Below are 23555 nucleotides of genomic sequence, written 5' to 3' on the forward strand. Positions count from 1 at the left end.
AAAGAAGAAGAGGCCTGTTATGAAATAAGGTATTTGAAAACGGGATTTGATTTCTGCCATTGATCAGTTCTGAAAGTTCTTTGAGAAATCTCTACTGATTAAGAAGCTAACCATATTAAGATCAATAAAATCAGGGGAAAACAATAGTTGGGTGGGTCTATCATTTTGCTTCATTTTTCAATCTGTGGCAAAAGCTTTCTCATCTAAAGTGTTCAGCAAAATTGCAGTAAATGAAGTCTTGGCCCAATGAGCTTTGACAGGTTCCCTCCTCTACTCCTCACACCTATCGGTCTCGTATGCGTGGAAGGGAAATATCATTATTTGTGATACAATGAGATCTGACTTTTAAATGTCATCATAGTACAGGGTCTGTCTATCCCTTCTGTGTCTTCCATATACTTATCAGAGAATTGAGGGAAGAGGTTCAACAGGGTATAAGTTGAGAATGTGGTGGGGGTAAAAGAGACATCTCAAGAGAGTCTCCGTCTTTTCCTTGTATAACCAGGGAAGAGAGATGGAAGTGTTGGTCTGGCTTCTGTCTTCTACATTCCTTTTTAAAAGATTATTTTTGGTTTAGTGTTCATTGGTGTTTTTGCCTGCATGTATCTATGTGAGGGTGTTGGCTCCTCTGGAACTAGAGGAGCAACAGTTGTGAACTGCCATGTGGGCTTCTGGGAATTGAACCTGGGTCCTCTGGAAGAGCAACCAGTGCTCTTAACCACAGAGTCATCTCTTCAGCCCCTGTCTTGTACATTCTTACTCTAGATAGCATCATCACAGGGAGGTATGTGTAGATTATGCATAGATTGTTGGTGAAATCAGGTAGAAAGCTCCTCACCCCATTGGTTTGTCCACCATTTCTGGCAATATGTGATCCTTCAATACAGTAAAGACAGCCCATGAGGCTGAGGCATTTATGATTTATAGGAAGTTCCTCATCAGCTGCATCTGTGGATGTGGAACTCCTGGTCGTAGGCCTCAAAAGCCTGAAGCAACTGCACTATCTCAGTGTTCTTCAGAGCAGTGAGATGCTTCTGACGGAACTTCTCTGGAGCCAGCCAGAAATCTGTTGTCAATTGCTGCAAAGATGTCCCCTGCCTCATACTTGGGCAAGTTAGCCAAACAATACATTTTCTTGATGTTGTGCTTGCTTCAGTGGTATTGGTCCAATGCTGTTGGTGGTAGTTCCCTGTCACTTCCCATTTTGTCTTTGTACATTTATGTTACACATCACTTTTGTTCTTAGAATGCCTCCTAAATCTACATCAATTGATTATAATGCTTTGTACTGCTAGTGTTTACATGATTAAAGTTTTAATTCCAGGGTACCAAAAAGAAAACTTGGAGTCTTTAAAGAGTGTGTCTGGATAGCAGCATCTTTCCTCTTGCACACTTCCACCCGTGTCTGCCCTGCCTGTGGTACCACATTGTGTCTGAGCTAGATCTGCAGCTGCCTGAGAACCCTGGTTCAAATTCAACCAGCCAAGAGGGCAGTCAGTCCCACAGAGCAGAGGATAAACAAGGGCTCCAAAGCAGAGTTGGACTGAGACCCATGTGTGCTTTTGGACAGATTAATGACCAACACCCATTCCCATGACCACTTTCACACCATTGTTCATTTTGTGAGACTCAGAAAAGCAAAACTGTACTGAATTCTTGAGAAATCTCCACTGGGGGAGTCTGCCCTCTGAAGTTCTCTCCTCAGCCCACAGCCTTCTAGGCTGTCCTGTCCAACCCAAACTCCCAGCATTCTCAGCTTCACTTCTCTGCTTTCCTCGCCTTCTCAGCAGAGTGGGCGAAGTCCTCCCAGCTTGCCCCCTCCATAAATGCATACCCCACCCAATGATAAGGACCACTTCAGGTACATGAAAAGCCCTTCATCCTTCGTGCTAGAAATGGGTGTGCCAGCTGTGTATAGCCAACAGATGAGGGAGAGAGAGACACACACACACACACACACACACACGCACACACACACGGGGGGAGAGAGAGAGATGAGTGAATTACTTGTCATTCTTTGGCTTAGACCCTAATGGCTTGTCTCTGCACATTATGACACTGCTTTGTCTCTTGCTGTTTACACAGAGCATCATAAGGCCAGCTTTGACTTCCCTGCTGCACAGAAGCCCCTGACTGGCCATCGATATCATGCAACTGACATAGATTAACTAAGATAAAATATGAGGTCTGGGCATTTTTAATATTTTTTTAATTTTATTGCTTTGGAACAGGAAGAGGTCCCTGTGGCTAAAATCTTATTAATTTTCCAGGGCATAAATTTTGTATATTCCACATTAATTTATAAAAACACTTGACATTCAGTGAAATTTTATGCACCATCATCTCCAGCAGAAAGTTGGATGTAACCAGTGGGCTTTTTGTATGGTTTGATGTGGGGTTTTTTTCAAGCTGCTTATGTTACTGTGGTCTCCTATGACAAAGTATAGATTAGTAATTGGGGAAAGTAACAATGTAACATTCAGACTGAGGTGATATAGCCAAGCCCCAACTGAACACTGCAACTGGAATACTTAGTTGCAATAGAAAGGATATGCTCAAGTTCTGTTCTGGCTTTATTTTTGTTGTCTTGACCAAAAACAACTTAGGGGAGGAAAGGGTTTAATCCCCTCCATCATTTAGGGGAAGTCAAAGCAGGAACCCAAGCTTCTAGTCATGTCACATCCACAGTCATGAGCAGAGAGAAACAAATGGAAGCTTGCTTGCTCACTCGCTTGCTTGATTGATTGCTTTGGTTTCTTAGCTTTTTCTATTCTTACACAACCCTGAGGGTCAGTCCTTGAAATACTGCCACCCAGTGGGCTGGGTAAGTTAACAATCAAGAGAATCCTTCACAGACATGTCCACAAACTACTCTGATCTACACAGCCCCTCAACCAAATTCTAATTTGCAGCAGATTGATGGTTAAAAGTAACCAGCCCAGATTTCAATAAGAATGTAGCATTTTCATGAAGTTTAATGACTCAAAAAAGAACTTAGACTAGTTTTTGCTTTAAAAGAATGCTTGTTGGATTTATTCTTATGTTGATGTTAGTAAAAATATTTCCATGAAATGGATTTTTATTTTAATTCTTTTAACATATTTTCCCAACTAAAAGGAAGGTGTTTTCTCCTTCCTTGAATGAGAAATGGTTCTGTATTCCCATCTTTTCAGGACTGACCAATCTGAGAGTCCAACATTATTCACAGATACAGACATAGAGATAATAGAGGATGTTAGATATCAACTGGCACATCAATATGCAAATGAAACACTACAAAAGTCTGATTAAAAACAGGAGTTTTTAAGTTTGTTTTTTCATGGAATCACTTGACGATGTCTAATTCCATCAGGCTACACACAGAAATTTCAAGAACATCTTTGGGGCTTTCAATGGCATGCTATCACATTGGGTGATCCCTATGTGTGTTGACAATTGTTGATATAAGAGTAGACTGGAGATCACTAATAAGTTTAGTTGAGTTTTATAAGTGTAATGTAATTTGGACTTAGATTATGTAATACTGTAATCTAAAGTAATTACATTTGATGCTGAATTTTGTATGTAATAAAAAATCACTTATACTTGATTTTCTCACTCCCAACTTTAAATGTTAACCATTTAGAAGCTTGACAGTTCCCCAACTAGAAATATTTGCTGAGCTTTCAATAATTTGGTTCTCAGATGTAATTGGCAGAGAGAAAGCAAGAAATGAGTAATGATAAATTGAGCTTATTTTGTTGCCAGGGACCCCTCAAGTGCTCACTTGCTCTTTATAACAAACTAATGAGTATTGCTAATGTCATTCCCATTTCACAGAGGAGGAAGCTAAGGCACTATATTTCTGTCATATAGCGAATAGCAGTAGGGCCAGGATGATGAACCAGGCAGCATGGTACCATGTGGGGACACATTTCACTTACTCAAAGTTGTGGCTGTTTTCCAAATTAGTTTTGTCATTTGTCACTTGTAAATATCTATGTTATAAATTGATATCTTGTAAACTTGGGTCCTTTGGGGATGAATAGACATAGAAATGACTTATTCTTGGGAAAGATACCTGGGAATACTTGAAAAAATAGAGATGAGAGAGTTAAATGTTTCCCTATTATTGTTCTGGGACAAGAGATGGGAATAAAATTTCCCATATGAGGTCATCTGATGGACGACTAGTAGGAAAGGGTTTCTGAATGGACTGAGGGATATGCCCATTAAGAATAAGAGAGTCAAGGTGCCATCTGGACAAGCCAGGGGCTCAGTCTAGAGTAGTGTTTCTTAACGTGCTCATAATAACCTCCCCATAATGAGCCTTTTTAATATTTCTGTTCTGAACATGTAATTTTCCACACTGGAGATCTGAAGAGATGGCTCAGTGGTTAAGAGCTTATATTGCTTTTGCAGAGGACCAAAATTCAATTCATCGAACTCATGTTGGGCAGCTCACAGCCTCTTGTCTCTCCAGCTCCAGAGGACCCAGTGTTCTATTCTGCTATCCTTGAACACTGCCCACAGGTGGCATACATACACACAAACACAAATAAATAAAAGTAAAATAGTTTTTTAATGAAAAAAGTTAAGATTAGTGTATACATGTATACACATGTAGCTCTGTTTTGACATAGGATAAAATTTTTTTGTTGACTGCTCTCGACATCTCTAAGAACCAGTTTTTATGATATTGGTATGTCAAGGCACCATCCCCAAGAAGAATGAAGAAATCAGAGTAGGGAAGGTGGGGTCAGTGAACCACCTGGAGGGCCTATTGGGCTTCAGAATTAGAGGTCTCCCAAAGGCAGAGCTGTACCTATGGCAGGGGAAAACAGAAAAGTTCCTAAATATGTGAGGCCAGGAGCTCTTTGATGTGGTGTCACCATCCCTACCTCCCTGCTGTGACCCAGAGGTGTGATGCTGAAGTTCCTCATCCTCATAGCTTCCTCTTCCTCTTCCTCTTCCTCCATTCTTGCTTCTGTGTCTGAAAGGAATGTCACTGTCCTGAAATACCGCTGTGGTATAATGTGATGTGTCATGGCAGACTGTGATGTCTGGATAATTTTTGTGTTATTTAGAAGCTAGGTTCCTGGGAAACTGACTTTGAATTCCTTGCAGTTGAGCTCAGAAAAGGACAACTACTCCAGCTTTTGAGGTCTAGGGAACGACCGTGCTTTAACTAGAAACTGCTGTGTGTTCACTTGAGCTCTTGAATCCCCAAGAAACAATCAGCACAAAGAAGGGAGCAGAGATTTGTGTTCTAGATAAAGAACAAACTGGTTGTCCCCGGAAACTCACAGGACCAGCTCATTTTCCTGTTCCTGGCCTCTGAGATGATCCTATCCAGCAATACTGTCCAAGAGGGAGTAACCAAAACTCTGAACAAAGACACTACTAACCTCCCCATTCCATCTCTCTCCCCTGTAACTTAGCTGATCCGATGTCTTTATTCTGAACCTGAACTTAATCACGTGCACATCCCAAAGGCCTAAGCCACCTGTCTGGTCATCCATAGAAGGCGCAATAGGGAAAGCAAAGCCCTCTGCTATCCTCCTCTCCACTAATAAGCTGTAAATAGTTGGTTGGTCAAGGGGGACCTTGGGGCATCAGTGACAGCTAGCCACCAGATTAGTGCTTCAAAATTTGAAAGCATTCTTGGAGCAGTCTAAAAATGTTAGGCAAGGTTAATCTTGCATTTCTGGCAGTAGATGCCAAACCTGAGAATTTAATGGCATCATTGGGTGGGTGGGGTTCAACTCCCACCTCAAAGAAATTCTAAGTTAGTGTGTCTGGGGTGGAATCCTGGCACTGGTATTTCCCAAAGTCCTACCCCACTCCTGAAATTCTGCTACATGTCCAAAGCTGAGGATCACTGCTTTCCATTACAAAGTATTGTTACATATATTAGGGTCCCTGTAGGTATCATACAGGGAAGCAAACCACTTGAAGAGATAATAATGAAAAACTGGTGCAGACTGAGGTCATCAACCTAGATCAAACTTTGGGGAGTCTAGCAACAGTTAGTTTACTCCCAATGTATTTAAACCCAGTTTAATTTGGAAAAATAGTTTCCTGGTATAAAACAATCCCCTTTGCACAAGGAAGTAATTACATTGAAACTCAACTCAGGGCACATTTCTTCCAAGAAGATGGGTTCTGGAGATACACTACCGGTACTCGCTTAAGGGTCTAAGGGTCTGGTGTGATCTCAGATATACAGAGCATAGAGGTCATTTGAGCTATTAGTCACTGCTGGTCCCAGTTGTGGGACTTGGGGGAGCCTGTGGCTATCAGGGTCATTTAGATTACTAGTCACCTCCAGGCCTGGTTGCAAGAGCTTAATATGGTCTGGACCAACAGATAACACAGATCACCAGGCTGTTTAGCACTCTCAGTTTTCAGCTTTCTGGGTGGAAGAACAGGTTTTCCGTCTTTCCATTGAAAGACAATCGTGTGATTAACATTCCTGCTTTCTCTGGGCGTTCCTGCTGAGCTCCCAACACATATTTTGTTCCAGAGCTTTGCATACATCAAGGGGAAAAAAAAAGAATTGTAAAGTGCTATTGGTGGTACAAAAAAAAAAAACAGGAAGAAGCAAATATAACAATAACTATAAAAAGATTGCAGGCAGCTACATTTCTAGAATTTGGAGAAAAAAGTCCTCATCTTTTAAAAATGACTTATTTATTTTTATTTATGTATATGTCTATGAGCTTGCATGAGTATTTGTGTGTGTGCAGGTGTCCATGGAGGTCAGAAGAGGATGTGCAATCCCTCGGAACTAGAGCTACAGGTGGCTGTGAGCCACCATATGGGCATGGGCACTGGGAATGGAACTCTTGAGTTTCTGCAAGAGCAGAAAGAGCTTTTGAGAGCTGAGCCATCTCTCCAGCCCCACTGTCTCCTCTCTAAGGGCTAAAATCAGTACTGGGAGTATAGACCATGAAGGAGGGATTCATATGTCTAAAGTTCTTCCTAGTCATTATGTAGTCGAGGTGTCCTAAAACTCATGCCATCCTCCTGTCTCTGCTTCCTGGGCCCCGGATTTATAGGCATGAGTTCTATATTTCCAGCTTCCTGGGAAAAGTTCCACCTGGTGGTCTGGACACACAATGTATTGACTTACTTCCAAAGCCTACTGTTGATGTCAGGAAGTATTCGTTAGCCCCCAGCATAGTACTCTGGAACTTCTGTCAGTAAATGATCCAGACATGGGGACTTGCAATTTGGGACTGGATTTAAAGTCTTGCCTCCCCCTCATCCAGTTCTCTTTACCCAACAAGTTACCTGAACTTCATGCTGTCTTCATTGTTACTTTATTCACTCTATTTTAAAACAAAGGTTCTGTGGGGAGGGAGGGACAAGAAGAAAGGGCAAAAATATTGAAAAGACATCTCATTGGCTGATGGTTGCCTTTGACTTCTGTGGGCATAGATGGGTAAGAAGACAGCCCTACAGCAGTATCACACCCTGCACACAACAGGTCGGGTGGGAATGGAGTATCGGATGCTAGGAAGGTTGAGGTGAGTTGGGAGACAAGGAGACAAGTTGGGAGTGAAAGGAAGACAAAGAGACCAAGGGAGACTAGTTGTTCTTGGGAACTCTGCCCACTCTCACTCCTGTAGGATGGGCTTCTCTGAGTGAGCTGGGAATGGTTTGTGTCCTGTGCAATCAGAAATGGCCCCTGGATTCCCATGGCTGTCACATTTCTGCACAGTTCTCAGTTGAGCAAAGCATTGAAGGTTGTTAGCACATCTCCCTTTGGAGTTGAAACTGGGCTCAGCACCAGCAAGCACACTCCAGAGATTTGTCTGTCCTCCATGCTTGGCTAACAGCTATTCCCTGGTGCCCAGGCAAGAATTAAGTTGAGTGTGTGCCGTGCACTCTGTTACATACTGTGTCCCAACAGCTGGCTCATTAATGCAATTTAGAAGAAAGAGAGAACTGGCTGTTCACCATTATATCTAAGGGATTTGTAATAAATCTCTCAATAAGGAGGTATAAAAATTCCCTGTTCCTGTGCAGCCAAAGGAAGCAGAGCATTAGGTAGAAGCCAGTGAGCCTCATTAGCTACAGGATCCAATGCTGAAGGTCTAGGGGGACTCGCCCCACATTTCTATCAGTAATAGCTTTGCTTTTACCTGAAATATGCTGGTAATTTTCTCACTTGTGAAATTCAGTTCACCTAAAGACTAATAAATATACTGTTTCCTAAGCTTTAACGGAATCTCTTCCATGCTCTGGAGGCTACTAACAATAAAGCATCATTTGTTACTGGTTTTTCATTTGTTCGCTCTTACTTCTGAGACAGTGGGATACAGTCAGTAGAGAATAACTTCTTAGAAGAAGGAAGTAATATGACCAACTGTTCCATATAATTTTGTTATACATATGTATGTTTCTCTCTGTGTGTGTTTATGTCTCTCTGTGTGTATGTATGAAATGCTTGCTCGAAAGTTCCATCCAGTAGAGAGCTGTTAACGATGAAATAGTATGAATAATAGGGTTCTGGTGTGATAGTGAAGAGAAAGGTTCTCAGGGTGAGAATGACGGCCTGCAGCCAGAGGGTTACAGATGCTCACTGGCCACCTGTCTAGACAGTGAGAGTCTGTTTCAAGGTTCCAACCTCTGGGCACAAATAGGCAAATGTGCTCCCCCAAAACACACACACACACACACACACTTACATGCTGTGTGTTTGTGGGTGCTCTGTTCTGGTGTTTTGCCCTAGTCCTGGTGCCTTCTGGTTAAATACAAGGGACAGTGAGTACAATTATTTGTTAAGGTAATTTTATTTTGAAATCAAGATAAGTTAAAATAAAACAAGTGTTTAAGAACAATCAGATTATGGAAGATCAAAATTAAGGTTCCAGTCATTTACAAATTAGTATGTAATTAATTACATAATAGCATTGTATAGTCAAAGATATACACATATAATTTACAGATATATTCCTTTACATTTTATTTGTCATATTTTAAACAAATAGGAAGGGAAAGCCTATTTTCCTAGTTTCACCAAAATAGTTGAGGTGATTATAGAAAACAGTGATACACTGTATATTGAGAAAGGTACAAGAGATTTTCTGTTTTGTTGAATTCCATGTGTATTCATTACACACGGTACTGCTACATACAGGGATTTTCATACCAGCATATACTGACCGTTGAGCACACACACTTTGTGCATCCTTATGCCTTCTTTCTCAGCCCTCCCCACATTAGTCTCCTTTGTTCCCCGATTCAGTATTGCCTCTACTCGCATGCCATGTGTGTGCATATTATGTGTTGGATTAAAATCTAGGAACACAAAGGAGAGAGGATGTGCTGTTTGTGTTTTGGAGACTGGCTTAATCACCTGCCTGTGATTATCTCTAGTTGGATTTGTTTTCCTGCAGATGACAGAAGTTCATTCTTCCTTATGGCTGAAGGAGTTCCATTGTGTATGCCCACCGCATGTTACTTAACCATCACCGTGCTGTTGGGCACCTAGGTCAACTTCATGATGTCTGTTGTGTACAGTGCTTGCAGTGTACACTGTGCAAAGTGTTTCTGTCATGTGTTGACTTAGGGACCTTTAGGTAAATACCCAGGAGTGGTATAGTTGGGTCATTTGGTAGATGTGTTTTAAAGGTTTTTAGAAACCATAGTGGCTATACATTATTGCTTTGGTGTACAAAGGTTCCATTATGTCTATGTATTTACTAGCATTTGCTGTTGTTTTCTTAATGGCTGACATTCAGGGTGGAATGAGATGGAATCATGATGTATTTTTAATTTACATTTCTCTGATGGCTAGTGTACTTAAAGCTTTTTAGTTTATTGGCCATTTGTATTTCATCTTTTGAGAGCTGTCTGTCATTTCATTATTCTACCAATCCATGAGCATGAAAGGTTGTTCTATCTTCTAGTATTTTCTTCAGTTTTTCAGCATTTTAGATTTTTCATTGTGAGATCCCTTACTTCATCAGGTTTACTTCCAGGATGTTTGTTTCCTTGTTTGTTTTGAGGCCACCATAAATAATATTGTTTCCCTATTTCTCTCTCTGAATATTTATTGTTATTAATATTATCTATTAATGTTGTATCATGCCATTTTGCTGAGAAAAACACTATCAGTCTAAAAATTTTCTGGTGGAACCTTTAGGGGATCGTCTGAACAAAATGCCATCATGTACAGATGAGGTTGTTTTGACTGTTCCCTTTCATACTCATATCCCTCTTATTTCCTTCTCAGTTACAGTGTTTGAACTAAGACTTCAGGAGCTACACTGAATACGAGCTGTTCTCCATTGAGCACAATGGTGCCTGTGGGTTGCTGTCTGCAGCCTTTACTGTGTTGAGACATGCTTCTGCTAGTTCTAGTCTTTCCAGGCTTTTATTATGATGGAGTCAGGAAGTGATTGTTATTCTTCACTGATATACCTATCCTGACATTCCTGAGCTCAGCGCAGTGTCCCTATACCCTTCCACATTCCAATGGAATGAATAAAATGGATAAACATCCTATAAGAGACACTTATGCCCCCTTCTGTTCACATTTATTATGATAGCCTCTGGCAGCCATCTTTGTTTTTTCCAGAGGTTTGAGTTTATTTCCTCCTGAATAGCTTCCCTAAAATGAAATTACTAGATCAAAATGTAATGAATATTTTAAAGCTCTGATTTCTAAGCATATTTCTAAGTAGCTTTCTAAAGAGTTATTAATTTACCTTACACCAGCAATATGTGAGAATTGTAGTATTACCCTAGGCTTAACAAGCTGCTAATAAGATTACATTACTTTCATTTTTGTTGATTTCATTCCCTGCAGGCTAGAAAGTTCTGCAAGTATTTATTTGTAATGTATTCGTGCTCGAGTTTCTTAGCTGTTGTCGTCTTATCAGTTGAGTAGTCTCAACTCTGACTTTCTCCCTTTATTGCTTTATTCAGGTTCCCATGATTCATTCAGCTACTGGGTAGATGAAAAGTCCCCAGTGGGGCCTGACCAAACCCAAGCTGTCAAACGTCTTGCCCGTATCTCCTTGGTAAAGAAACTAATGAAGAAATGGTCTGTAACTCAGAACCTGACCTTCCGGGAGCAGCTGGAGGCTGGGATCCGCTACTTTGACCTACGTGTGTCCTCCAAGCCAGGGGACACTGACCAGGAGATCTACTTCATCCACGGGCTCTTTGGCATCAAGGTTTGGGATGGATTGATGGAGATTGATGCATTCCTCAGTCAGCACCCTCAAGAGATCATCTTCCTGGATTTCAACCACTTCTATGCCATGGATGAGGCCCACCACAAATGCCTGGTTCTGCGGATCCAGGAGGCCTTTGGGAACAAGCTGTGCCCAGCCTGCAGTGTGGAGAGCATGACACTGCGAAGCCTGTGGGAGAAGAAGTACCAGGTAAGAGGGAAGGAGTAATGTGCTTCTGAGAGCAAGAACTCAACTCCCTGCTTTCCTTAGGGTGCCACCTGTAAAATAGCTCAACCCAAGGCTTAGGGGCTGGATAGATAGATTGGTTGATGTACTGAGCATGTGTAGAATAGTACCTGGACTCTGGGATAGCTACAAGAGATTCACTGGGCTTGGTGGAAATGGGAATAACGTTTGGTGTCTTAGTTACTTTTGTATTGCTGTGATAAAACACCATGACCAAGAAAGTGATGAAAGAAAGCATTTACTTGACTTATGGATTCAAAGGACTAGGGTCAGTGACAGCAAAGCAAAGGAACAACTGAGAACTCACATCTTGGTCCACAACCATGAGAGAGAGAACGAAAGCACTAAGAATGATGCTTTAGTGCAACTTTAGTGAACGCTTCCTCCAACAAGTTCACACCTCCTAATCATCCCAAATATTGCCACCAACTGAGGACCAATAACTCAACTCTATGAGCCTACATGAGTCATTCTTATTTTGACTACAACATTCCATTCCCTGGTCCTCAGAGGCCTATAGCCACATCATAGTGCAAAATACATTTGATCCAAATTCAAAAGCTCCCATATTCTTTCACAGTCTCAACAGTTTAAAAGTCTGAAGTCTCTTCTGTGACTTAAGGCAATTTCTTAACTATAGCCCTGTAAAATCAAAAGCAAGAAGCAAAATTACATACTTCCAGCATGCAATGGCACAGAATGTACTTGGCTATTCACAGAGGTTGGGAAAGAAGCATAGTGAAGAAACACTGAACTAAAGCAAGACTAAAACCTAGCAGAGAAAACTCCTACAGCTTCATGTCCAATGTCAAAGGGCTTACATGATTCTGACCTTGCAGCTTTGCTGCTTGCAATATACTTTTCTCTCTTGTGAGCTGGTTCCCCCCCCCCATTTTGTATGCAGCCCTCTTTGGCAGACATCCCATGACTCTGGCACCTCTAACACTTTTGTGTCTCTAACACAATCCAGGCTTCACTTTCACAGCTTTGACCTCTCAGGGCCTTCTTCCTTCAGAGACTCCCCCATCTCATGCCTGGCTTTAATGGCTCTACTTCACCACTGAGGAAGATTCCATAACCCCTTCTTCCTGCTTCTTTCATGACTGTAAAGCTAGAACCATAGGGATGACACTGCCAAGTTTGACTACCAACTTAGCACCCTGGAATCATATTTGTAGCAGCTTTGATTTGTTGCTGCTACTTTGGAGCAGAAAATTCCTTTTTAACAAGTTGAAAGCTCATCTGGGTGAAATCTCACCCTGGAGGTTCCCCTCCCTTTATCCCATTTCAGATCAAGCCTCTCTTTAATCCTCTTATATCTTTCAGCACAAGTCTTGGCTCTAACATTCGATCTCCTGGTACTCCTTTTCCTCTTTAAGCTGTATATTTTATATTTAAATTCTCTTTGCCCCCCCTGCTCGTTTTCATTGTAGACCTGTATAAACATGATAACTCTATTCGCGTGATAACCACATGACAGAGTCACTGTTAAGCTGTCTTGAAATATCCTCTGCCAAGGAAATTAGTTCGTTAACCAGTTTAACTTTAGGAAAATTCACAAGACAAAGACAAAGACAAAAACAGCCACATTCTTGCCATAATATGACAACTGGGGTTCTAGCCTAGTTGTTAATATTGTTGCCCTCTAAAACCTCTTGAACAGGGACATACATTTCCACCAACTGGGGACCAAATATTCAAATATATGAGCACATTGGGGGGGCATTCTCATTCAAACCACCACACTTGTCAAATAAAGTTCATCTGCAGTCCATTTGACATCGGAATTTATTTTTAATGACTTGGCTATTATCAACCCAAGGCCAAGTTGTGAAATAAACCAGTTGGTCAGTAAAGCATTATTCTGTCTCTTCTAACATCTGCTTAATACCCTCTATCTATGTTCCCCCAGTAAAGATGAGACTCCAAACCTACACCCCTGAGGAACACACTCAGTAAAAGGATAGGCCTCAGAGGCAGTCCATTCTCCTCCCAGAATATGGTAGCAGCCAAGAAGAGCTTCAGGAAAGGCCAATCTCTGATTTAAACTTTCCTTGAGAAAAATAAGAAGTACGCATCCATTCATAGTTGTTTCAGTCCCGTTAAGTACAATAAGAAAAAGCATTTGTGTGTATGTCTTGTTTCTTTATGTTGGAGAAGGACCTCAGATCTTTTGTACATACTAGACAAGCTGCTCTACAACTAGGCAAGTGCCAAATCCCTGACCTTATGAAAAATTTATTAAAGAAGTATTTTGGGGGGGCTAGAGAGATGTCTGAGCAGTTAAAAGCACTTGTTCTACAATCAAAAGGACAGGTGTTCTGACCCCAGCACCGGCATAAGAAGCTAAATGTTCCCATAGATGGCTATAACTCCAGCTCCATGTTCAGGTGGGTTACTGAAACTTGTGAGCTTCCAGCTTAGGCAAGAAAATGTGTGTCTCAGGTTCAGGGAGAGACTCTCTCTCAAAGGAATGGTGAAGAGTGACAGAGGACTCCTGCTCTCCTCTGGCCTCAGTGTGCATGTAAAGCTCACATGTACGTAGCACTCATAGGCATGTGCACACGTGCGCACGCGCACACACACACACACACACACACAAAATAAAAAATTTAAAAAGAAACAGTAAACTCAAAGAGGAACCTCATGTTGTAAATAACCTCAGTTATCTGTTTATAAACTTTTGTTGAGCACCAAGTTTATTACATCTGTCCTCCCATACCTAAGTTAAATACTCTTAGATTCACAGGTTTAATTTTGTTTATTTATTTGTCATGAGGTCTCACTATGGTGTACTCTAGGCCTGCCCAGAACTCTTGAAATATCATCTCAGTTTTATTATTATACCATAATGTGGTAGATTAACTTGTTTGACTTCCTCAACAACACTAGGAGATAAGCATTTGCTATTTTGTATGCCTCACCTCCCATCCCAGAGCTGAAGACCGAACCCAGGACCTTGTATTTGCTATGCAAACACTCTACCACTAAGCTTAACCCCCAACCCTGAGATAGGCACTTGTTATTCATCCCCATCCCCACTTTACAGATGGCAAAACTGAGGGATGGAGAGACTGAAGCAACTGGCCAAGGCAGCACTGTGAGTGAGGGGTGTGGGGCTGGTTCCTCTCTGGTATTCCCATAGCTCCTGCTGCTCTCCCGGGTCACAGGACTTGAAGGTTTCACAACTGCTTTCTTGTGTTGTGAAAGAAAGACACTTTCTTTTCATTAGGAACCTATCCTCAAAGGGCCCCAGACTGTTTCCATTGAGAAAAGGGAGATGGTGTTTGAATGTGGGGATCAGGTGAGGAGGTTAAGTATGAGGTTGGATAGCACCATGTAATTTGGTACCCAGAGGACATTCTACATGGCTGGCAGATATAAACAGGAAGGTCCTTGAAAGTCATTGATCAGCCAGCCTGGATCAATAGAGCTTTCCATTCACCAAGAAACTCTGTCCCCCAAAATAAGGGAACAGAAGAAGGTTCGGCACATAAGGAACTTGCTGCCAACCTTGACAACATGAGTTTTAGCCCAGGACCACACAGGATGGAAATAAAAAACTGAACTCTTAATGCTCTCCTCTGACCTCTACATAAAAAAAGGTGAGAGGCTATCAGGGAAAGATACCCAGTGTCAACCTCTAGTCTCCACACATGTGCACACTCAGGCATGCTCATCTGCATGCACACAAGCAAATACCCACACTAACGAGTACATATACCATACACCACACACACACACACACACACACACACACACACACACACACAAGTGAGAGACAGAAGGGGGTGGTAATTTAACTGCATTGTCCACTACAAATACTCTTAAGGTTATGGGGGAAAGACACTGGAATGATATATTAGAAAAAGGGAAAAAGTTGCCATTTAAGTTCTATGACTTCCCCTGATTCCTGTTTGTCCTGTATGTCTCTTTTTAACAGCTGAGAAAGAAGAGCACTCAAAGACAGTCACCAGTCATCGTCCCCATGCTGGGGCTGTGTCACACTTGTGGTCAGGCTTTAAATATTCATCATATAATGAGCTGCCTTGCACACACCACCACCCCTCCCCCCGCCCCGGGTGTTTCATTACTGGAATTTAATATCAGGAAGTGCTCTACCACCAGTCACATTTCATTTACTCAACATGCAATTATGCCACAGCTCACAGATTATATCTGCATACTTTAGTAGATAAGGTTTTAAGGGCACAGTGAATTAAAGGAGTTAGCCTACAGTTTGGAAGTGTTTGGGATCTTAACGAGAAGGGAGGAAATACACAACTCTAGTAAAATACCAAACAATCAAGCTGGACATGGAGGTGCACGCCTGTAATCCCAGCTCGTGTGCTGAGAAAAGCTCTGAGTTCCAGCTACATTGCAAGTTCCAGCCCAGAGAGGGCAATATAGCAAGACCTGTCTCAAAATCCCAAACACAAAGCGCAGCAACAGGGTCAGGGGTTAAAAGCACTTGCTGTGAAAATCTGGAGACCCAAGTTCAACTCCTGAAACCCATAGTAGGAGAGAGCCAACTCCTAGACGTTATATTCTGATGTCCACATGTATACCATGCACACACCTGCAGACAGTAATAATAGTAAGTACTAAACATAAGTTATCAATCCAAGATAATAATAAACAAAAGGGATCAATATGAAATTGCACAATAAGATTGCATCACACACCTTTAACCAATAATAATATTCCTAAAGATAATTTATCAATCCAAGATAATAATAAACAAAAAAGGATCAGTATGCAATTGTAGAATAAGATCATGTCCGGCATTCTGTATGGTGTAAAGAAAGGGGTTTTGAATAGGTTGAGAAGCAGAGCACACCATGAAATCTGCATCCCAGAGGCTCCCAGGAAAGCAACCGCCACAGTAAGAAGGAGGTCACCCAAGGGACTGTTCTTAAAAGAAATGAGATTTTCCATTTTAGTCTCAAGAGAAAAACTGAACATGAACTGCTGAGCTGGAGGGGAAACATTTCAAAGAAAAACAGTACAGGGAGATGGGGAGGGAGAGATGGAGGGAGGTTGTCTGAGCTTCTCTGATCGAGCTCAACAGAGTGTCCCTGCACCTGTGTTCTGCAACCTGGGCCTTGGGTGTAGGTTTGCCAGCCAGCCAGCCACCCCCCACCCCATCAGCAGAGATTTCCCAAAACCCTCAGATCAGACTGCCCAAGAAGCCCCCTCCCCAGAGTATGAGAAGAACAGAAAGCCCCTTTAGTTTAATTTGTACTAAATACACATTTTCTGAGGCAGAGTAAAGTTGTTACTGTCTTCTAGTGCAAGGATGCAGGCCCAGGGGCAGGTGTCCTGGCTACCACCTGAGGAGCCTGTCACAGGGCTTCCCAGCCTCCTGTCCACCCCCTACCCCCAGCCCACCACCCACGGCAGCTCTCCTTATGGGCTTCAGCCTTCTAAACCAGCTAGTTACAATGCCAGGGGGAGATCTTTGGCTCTCCCCAGCAATCTGCTTACAGTGAGCCTGTGATTAACCTCATTAACACACGAGGTTACTACAGTCATCATTCGTGCCCAGCATTACTCAGGACCATTAGGAACCAACCAAGAAGGTAGACATTACCCTCTTTGCAGCCCCCTGCCTGGTACTCCCTGCCTCCAGGCTTTCAAAACGTCAATCGCCTGTGTCATCACCTGAACACACTGGAAATGAGATGAGCATATGGAACCCCTGCTCCCGAGTGCCTGCTGGACAACTCTGAGGATTCCAGTCCCAGTGTAAACATGAGTGGGCTATTCCTCTGGGGAAGACCTCACCCATGCTCCTAAGGGGAGAAATGCTGCTCTTCTAGAAAGCCACAGAACAGCGTTCACAATTGGGACAATCAGAAGAGCAATTGTGTCCCTCAGCTCCTCCCAGAAACTAATTAATGCTGTGGATATAGGTTACTAATTATTTTCCAAATTACCACCATCTCGAATGGCCCCACTGGAGGCCCATGGCCTCGGTAAAGTCTTCCCTGATGCTGGTGGCACATCGGTTTCCTCCTCTGGGAAGGGGAATTTCATCAGAACCAGTGCACACAATTGAAAATCTATTCCCTCACAAATGAGTTCACTGTGTTTATCTAAACTCCAAGAGCTAAGTGTCAATTCCATGAGCACAGGAAACATGATTTCTGGCCCATATATGCAGCTTCAACCTGGGATCTAGAGACTTCCTAGGGTGAGTGGTATAGAATTTAACATAGCTGTGTCTGGTTAGTTAAAACAAACAAACAAACAAAAACAACCACAACAAAAAACGACATGTTCACTTTTACTCACTTTGAGTGTAGAAGTCCACATGCCCACCAGTCACGTATGCTGGCAATAGTATCCTACTTCGGCAGGATTGGCCTTGCCTGTCAATTTTTCTCAGGGATACGGCCATGTCATGGTCTCTGCAGATTGACTTAAAATACCATTCATGCTCATCATTGACTCATAGTTAATGGATCTTATTAGACTCTATCAAAAGAATCTTATGCATTTATCATGAGACTCTACATTAGTTTCCTACAAATGTATTTGTTATGTGAATAGGTATAATTCCTTTATTTCATATCAATTCCCTTTATAATCTTGTCCACTTTGTGCATTTAAGACACAACTGTGAGAAGGTGTTCTGTGCTTTTTACTGCATGCACAGTCAAAAAGGAAGTCTTCTTTAAATTAGACAGCAGGTTCTCAGTAAATCCTTGCTTTTTTATTTTTTAAAAATAATACACAGCGACAATGAGGGGGCTCAGTGGGTAAGGCATGCCACAGTTAATGTCCTAGATCCCATTTGGTTGAAGGTGAGAACTAACTCCCAAAAGTTGCCACCCTATCCCTCTGCCATGTAAAAATAAATAAATACATCTAGTAAAAAGAAAAAGCATAGCTCTCACTTCAAAGAGAATAAGAAGTAGTTTATTTGTGAGCCAAATCAGAAAGGGCTTGGGACATAGACTCAGGTGGCCTGGGACAACATGTCCACTGTGGAAACGGTTACATGAAATTTGATTAGCCTCAAAACTAAAGAAAGCCACGAGGCAACGTATTTATCAACATTGGTAGGTAACACAAGTAGGCAAGTTATAATGGGCGAAGCTACTGTAGGTTTCAGATGCAGACTATGGACAGTTTTACGCTTGGAAGATGGTGTTCTGCTACAAATACATGGTCAAAGGTTTTAACCCTGTAGTCAAAAAGATGTTAGGCCTGGTATAGCAGTGAGCAATGAATGACTACTGAGAGGATCAAGACTTTCCCAAGATAACTCGACCCTAGACTTCAACATTCTAACTTTCCATACTCATGAAGTTATAATGTGTCATTCAGCATCGTAAAATCTTTCACAGAGATGTGGCTTTTTAAATTTCAGTTTACATGACCAATTCTACTACTTCTGATCATGCTTGTTCACGCCCCCACCTCTAACACCCCCCCCATCCATTCAAGTATTCAGCTTTTAAACATTGCTCTCCTTATTTTGCTCTGAACATTTTAGGTTCTCATTTTCTACCACTGTCCCTTCTACAAGCAATACCCATTTCTGTGGCCGGGAAAGAAAATTCCAGCACCGTGGGCAAACACCACAAGTGTACACAAATTGATCCCCTTTTTGGAGACCACCCTGAGTGAGCGAGCTCCACGTGGGGCCTTCCATGTCTCCCAGGCCATCCTCACCCCAAGAGTGAAGACCATTGCCCGAGGCCTGGTGGGGGGCCTCAAGAACACACTAGTTCACAGGTAAGAGGTGGCTTCATGGCACAGGCAGGGTTTGTGTTATTCTTTTATTGGTGGTGGTTGGTTAATTGGTTGGTGCGGTTAGTTGACTGGTTGATTGTTTGGTTTGGGTTTCCTAAGACAGTTCCAGATGACCTTGAACTCATAATCTTCCTGCCTTTACTTTCCTGATACTGGATTTACGGGTTCTCATACCTATCCTCACCCACAGAAAAAGTCTGAAAACACACGAACACACACACACACACACACACACACACACACCGAGGTGAAAGGAGAGGGGTGTTGTGTAGATAGCTCAGTTCTTGTCTTGAAAGCATGAGGATCTGAGTTTAATTTCCAGAACCAGTGCAAAAACAATCCTGAGAACAATGAATCCCTGTGATCCCAGGATCTCAGCACTGGAGAAGCAGAAACAGCTGGATGCCTGAGGCTTACTGCCAGGAAAACCTACCTTAATTGGCAAGTTCCAAACCAGTAAGAGACTGTCTCAAACAAAATGGATGGTATCTAAAGATAGACAGCCATGGTTGTCTTCTGGCATCCCAGACAGGCATAGACACATGCACTCAAACATAAGTGCACCTGAATGTACACACACACACACACACACACACACACACACTCATTTATCTTGATTTTATTCCAAATATACAACAGTAAAACTCTGACTTTGAGCATTACAAAATGAAACAAACAAAAAAGCAACTTATAAAACATACTGTTGAAAAGCTGTGGATTCTAGGAGGATTACGTGGATAGTACCCAAAGAATCCTGGGATACTATGCTAAAATATTATTCCATAAATGCCTCACTATATTTTGATACTATGACAAGCACTGTGAGACAATGTCACTGTGTGTTATCTTTGTGACACACACCCGTGGTGATCCTGTTATTGTCCATGCAACTGGCTGAGGTACTCCCTGTTTAAGCATTAAACAAGCTGCCGTGCTCTGTGCTAGAGATTGAAAGATGTTCCTTCAGGAATTTGTTTTTTCTTCTGTAGTGACCATGAGTCTTGAGTACCATGCCACGGTCTCCAATACTCCCTTGGGACAGAATTAGGCTTCATATACCATTAAGCAAGGGTGTTCTAGTCATTTTGTATGAGATGATGGTCTTTGTCCTGGGCACCAGTGAGTGATGGATAAAGGATGTCATTATATATGTGTATATGTATACGAGGGATGTTATAGGTGCACTTGACTATAGGCTATACTTTGTGATGTAAGCCTTGGAAACTAATGTATTTATGTTTTCTAAAAATTATATTAACCAGCATCTGTTTGGTTCTTGAGTTCTCGGTGGTGACTGCAATTTGGATAGTGATATCTTTGGCCAGTCACGTAGCCAGGAACATGCTCAGTCACTCTCATTTGGTTCTGAGTTTGGAGAGTTTCAGATAATAGCCATGTACCTTGTCAGGAGTTTAAAAGGCAAGCAACAACTGTGCTCTTCCTTCCTCCTGCTAATGTTAACCACGGACAGAGCAAGAGCCTCCTTCCTACGCAGCTCTTCCAAGTCACAACCAAATTAACTGGAAACAAGGAATTCCACAGGCGGCCATGGTGCTGCACACCTTCAATTCCCAGCACTTGGAAATCTGAGGCAAGAGGGTTGTGAGTTCAAAGCTAGGAGAGGCCTGAGTAGACTATATGGTAATAATCTTTGTGTGGGGGGGGATGTAAGAGTACAGTAGAGTGAGACAGTATCTCACCCTGGAGCTGAGGCTGGCCTCAAGCTGACCAACTGCAACCCTCCTGCCTCAGTCTCCAAGAGTATTGCTGGAGTTTCTTGTCTGCCAGGTCCCACATCTGCCTTGCCCCAAATAAGCACACAGATTCTATATTAATTATAAAACTCTTGGCCAATGGCTAGGGCTTCTTACTGGCTACCTCTATCTTAACTATTAACCCATTTCTACTAACTTACGTATTTCCATATGGTCTTAGCTTACCAGTGAATGCCTAGTCCTGTTTCTCCTTTGGCAGCTACATAGTATCTTTTACTGGTGGTGCCTCACTACCTATCTTTCCCAGAATTCTCCTCATCTCCTATTCCCGCCTGTCTTCCTGCCTCTATTGGCCAAACAGTGTTTTATTCATCAACCAATAAGAGAAACATATATACAGAAGAACACCCCCATCACAGAGTGTTGGAATTATAAATGTGAGCTACCATGTTTGACTTAAAAAAAATCTTAAACAAGTGTGATATCTTTTTAAATGACCTAGAATTATAAACTTCCCTTCTCATGTATTGATGTTCATGTTCCCATTCCATTTTCCTCGTGCTTTTGGTAAATTTGTAGCTTAACATTATTTATTTTTCTATTCAATAAAATTTGCAATTTCAAGAAAAACAGAGAGTACTGAGGAAGAGGCAGATATGGAGCCACTTTTGAGTCCTGTAGCCTTTACCATGAACAGTCTTTCAACAAAAATTAGCTTGAACATTTCTTTTTATTTATTATTATTATTATTATTATTATTATTATTATTATTATTATTATTTGGTTTTTACGAGACAGGGTTTCTCTGTATTGTTTTGGAGGATGTCCGTCCAGCCCGGCCTCGAACTCACAGAGATCCACCTGCCTCTGCCTCCTGAGTGCTGGGAATAAAGGCGTGCGCCACCACTGCCCGGCAAGCCTGAACATTTCTACAGAGCATTTTATTGTGTGTGAAGACCACGCCACTGCAAATCCATGTGGGCAGTGGTCCCAAGAGACTGTTTCAGAGTAAGGATAAGTCCTTCATTATGAATAAAAGATGCCTTTTACAAATGATTGGGTATATGATGCAGAAATCCAGGTCAGCCTTTTGAGGGGGAGAAGAGGACACTATCTACTATACTTTGTCCTCATGTAAGACAGTACTCAGGGAAGCTAAGTGTTGCAATCTACAGAGCTTCCAAGAGCCAAGCATCTGTCTGGACTGAAAGGCTTTGGCCCAGATAGTATGAGCAGGGATATGAGCAGGGATGGTGCCTGTGCCTTGTTCCTTGATGTTCCCGATCCCATGATTGAGTTAGTAGTGCCTGGACCTGATCAGCTCACACTGGTCACCCCTATTAACCCGCAGTGCCACTCACTACACTTTCACACGTCTTCAGTCTGGTTGCCCATGAATCCCAGACTCTCTATTTAGTTATAATTAAGATACCAGGAGCCCAAAGGTCTCCTTGCTGATAGTGAGTAGCTACCTTGGAATCTTAGTCCTTTCTGGTCACGGGAGTATTAGGGGTATGGTCCTACATTCCTGTGCCTATACATCAACTGAAAGGAGGAACCTGGATCTGGCCAGGAATGTGTTCCCAAATGTCAATGAATCACATGACTGTCATTTTACCACTGAGTAATCATAGGCTCTCCTCCTGAGGACCAGCATCCCAAGAGGCTGTCCTTACTGGCTAACTACACAGAGGTTCTAGCCTAGCTGATCCCAAGCACTGATCAGTAGCTCAAACCCAGGGAATACTGGAGTGTCTTTCTACTGCTGGAGGTAGATTCCTCAGTGGGAAGCTAATCCCCAATTCTCAGAGGAGCTTTGGATATGACAATCTCTTCACTTTGTTTCATCATCTTAGAAATCACAATCATATACAACCCATTCAAACTGAATTTCTGTTGTAGTTTAGACTGGAAAACATGGAATTCAAATTCATAGTAGTCATAGTGAAATCCAATAAAGGTGAGTTTTCCCTAAGACTGAGAACCTAATGGCCACTGGAACTCTGGGAGGGAACAAGGACTGAGATAAGGGGCCCAAGGTAGAAGCATGTAGGATCCCTATTAAGGTCACCAAATTATGCTCCCTTCCCCAAATCCTTGAATTAAAATTCTAATACAGCCAATGTGGTTGTGCATACCTTTAGACCTAGTATTCCAGAGGCAGAGGCAGACAGATCTTTGTGAGTTTGATCCTAGCTAGGCCTATAGTGAGCCTCTGTCTCAAACAGTAACCAGTTTTCTTGTTGAACTTTCTTTTGGGGCTGCAATCCACCAATAATACACAACAGCATATTATTAATTAATAATAAGCTTGGCGTTTAGTTTAGGCTTGTTCCCAGCTAGCTCTTATAACCTAAATTAACCTGCTTCTATTAATCTACATTCTGTCACATGACTTTTTACCTCTCATTCTGTATGCCTGACTGTCTCCATGTCTCCCTGGCTTCTCTCTGGCACCTAGATTCATCCTGAGTTCCGCTCTATCCCCAGAAATCCAGCCTATTCTCTCCTGCCTAACTATTGGCAATTCAGCACTTCATTAAACCAATCACAGTGACTCACCTTCACACAACATAAACAAGTATCCTACAGCATCAAATAGAATAAAACCCAATCCTACCGCCTCTGGATGTGAGGATGTTTGGAGAAACTGCCTTTT

General features: G+C 42.1%; 1 protein-coding gene across 1 annotated transcript in view; it reads left to right on the forward strand.

Annotated features, from left to right (window-relative positions):
• Plcxd2 (phosphatidylinositol specific phospholipase C X domain containing 2) overlaps positions 1-23555 on the forward strand; it is a 55176-nt gene that overhangs the window by 21437 nt on the left and 10184 nt on the right. Inside the window, exons 2-3 of the mRNA XM_005074768.4 lie at positions 10921-11381; positions 18922-19163. Of these exons, the coding sequence (XP_005074825.1) occupies positions 10921-11381; positions 18922-19163 (703 nt within the window). The remainder of the gene's footprint in view (positions 1-10920; positions 11382-18921; positions 19164-23555) is intronic.

Source organism: Mesocricetus auratus, unplaced genomic scaffold (genome assembly GCF_017639785.1).
Source record: "Mesocricetus auratus isolate SY011 unplaced genomic scaffold, BCM_Maur_2.0 Super-Scaffold_100008, whole genome shotgun sequence".
Lineage (NCBI taxonomy): Eukaryota > Metazoa > Chordata > Mammalia > Rodentia > Cricetidae > Mesocricetus > Mesocricetus auratus.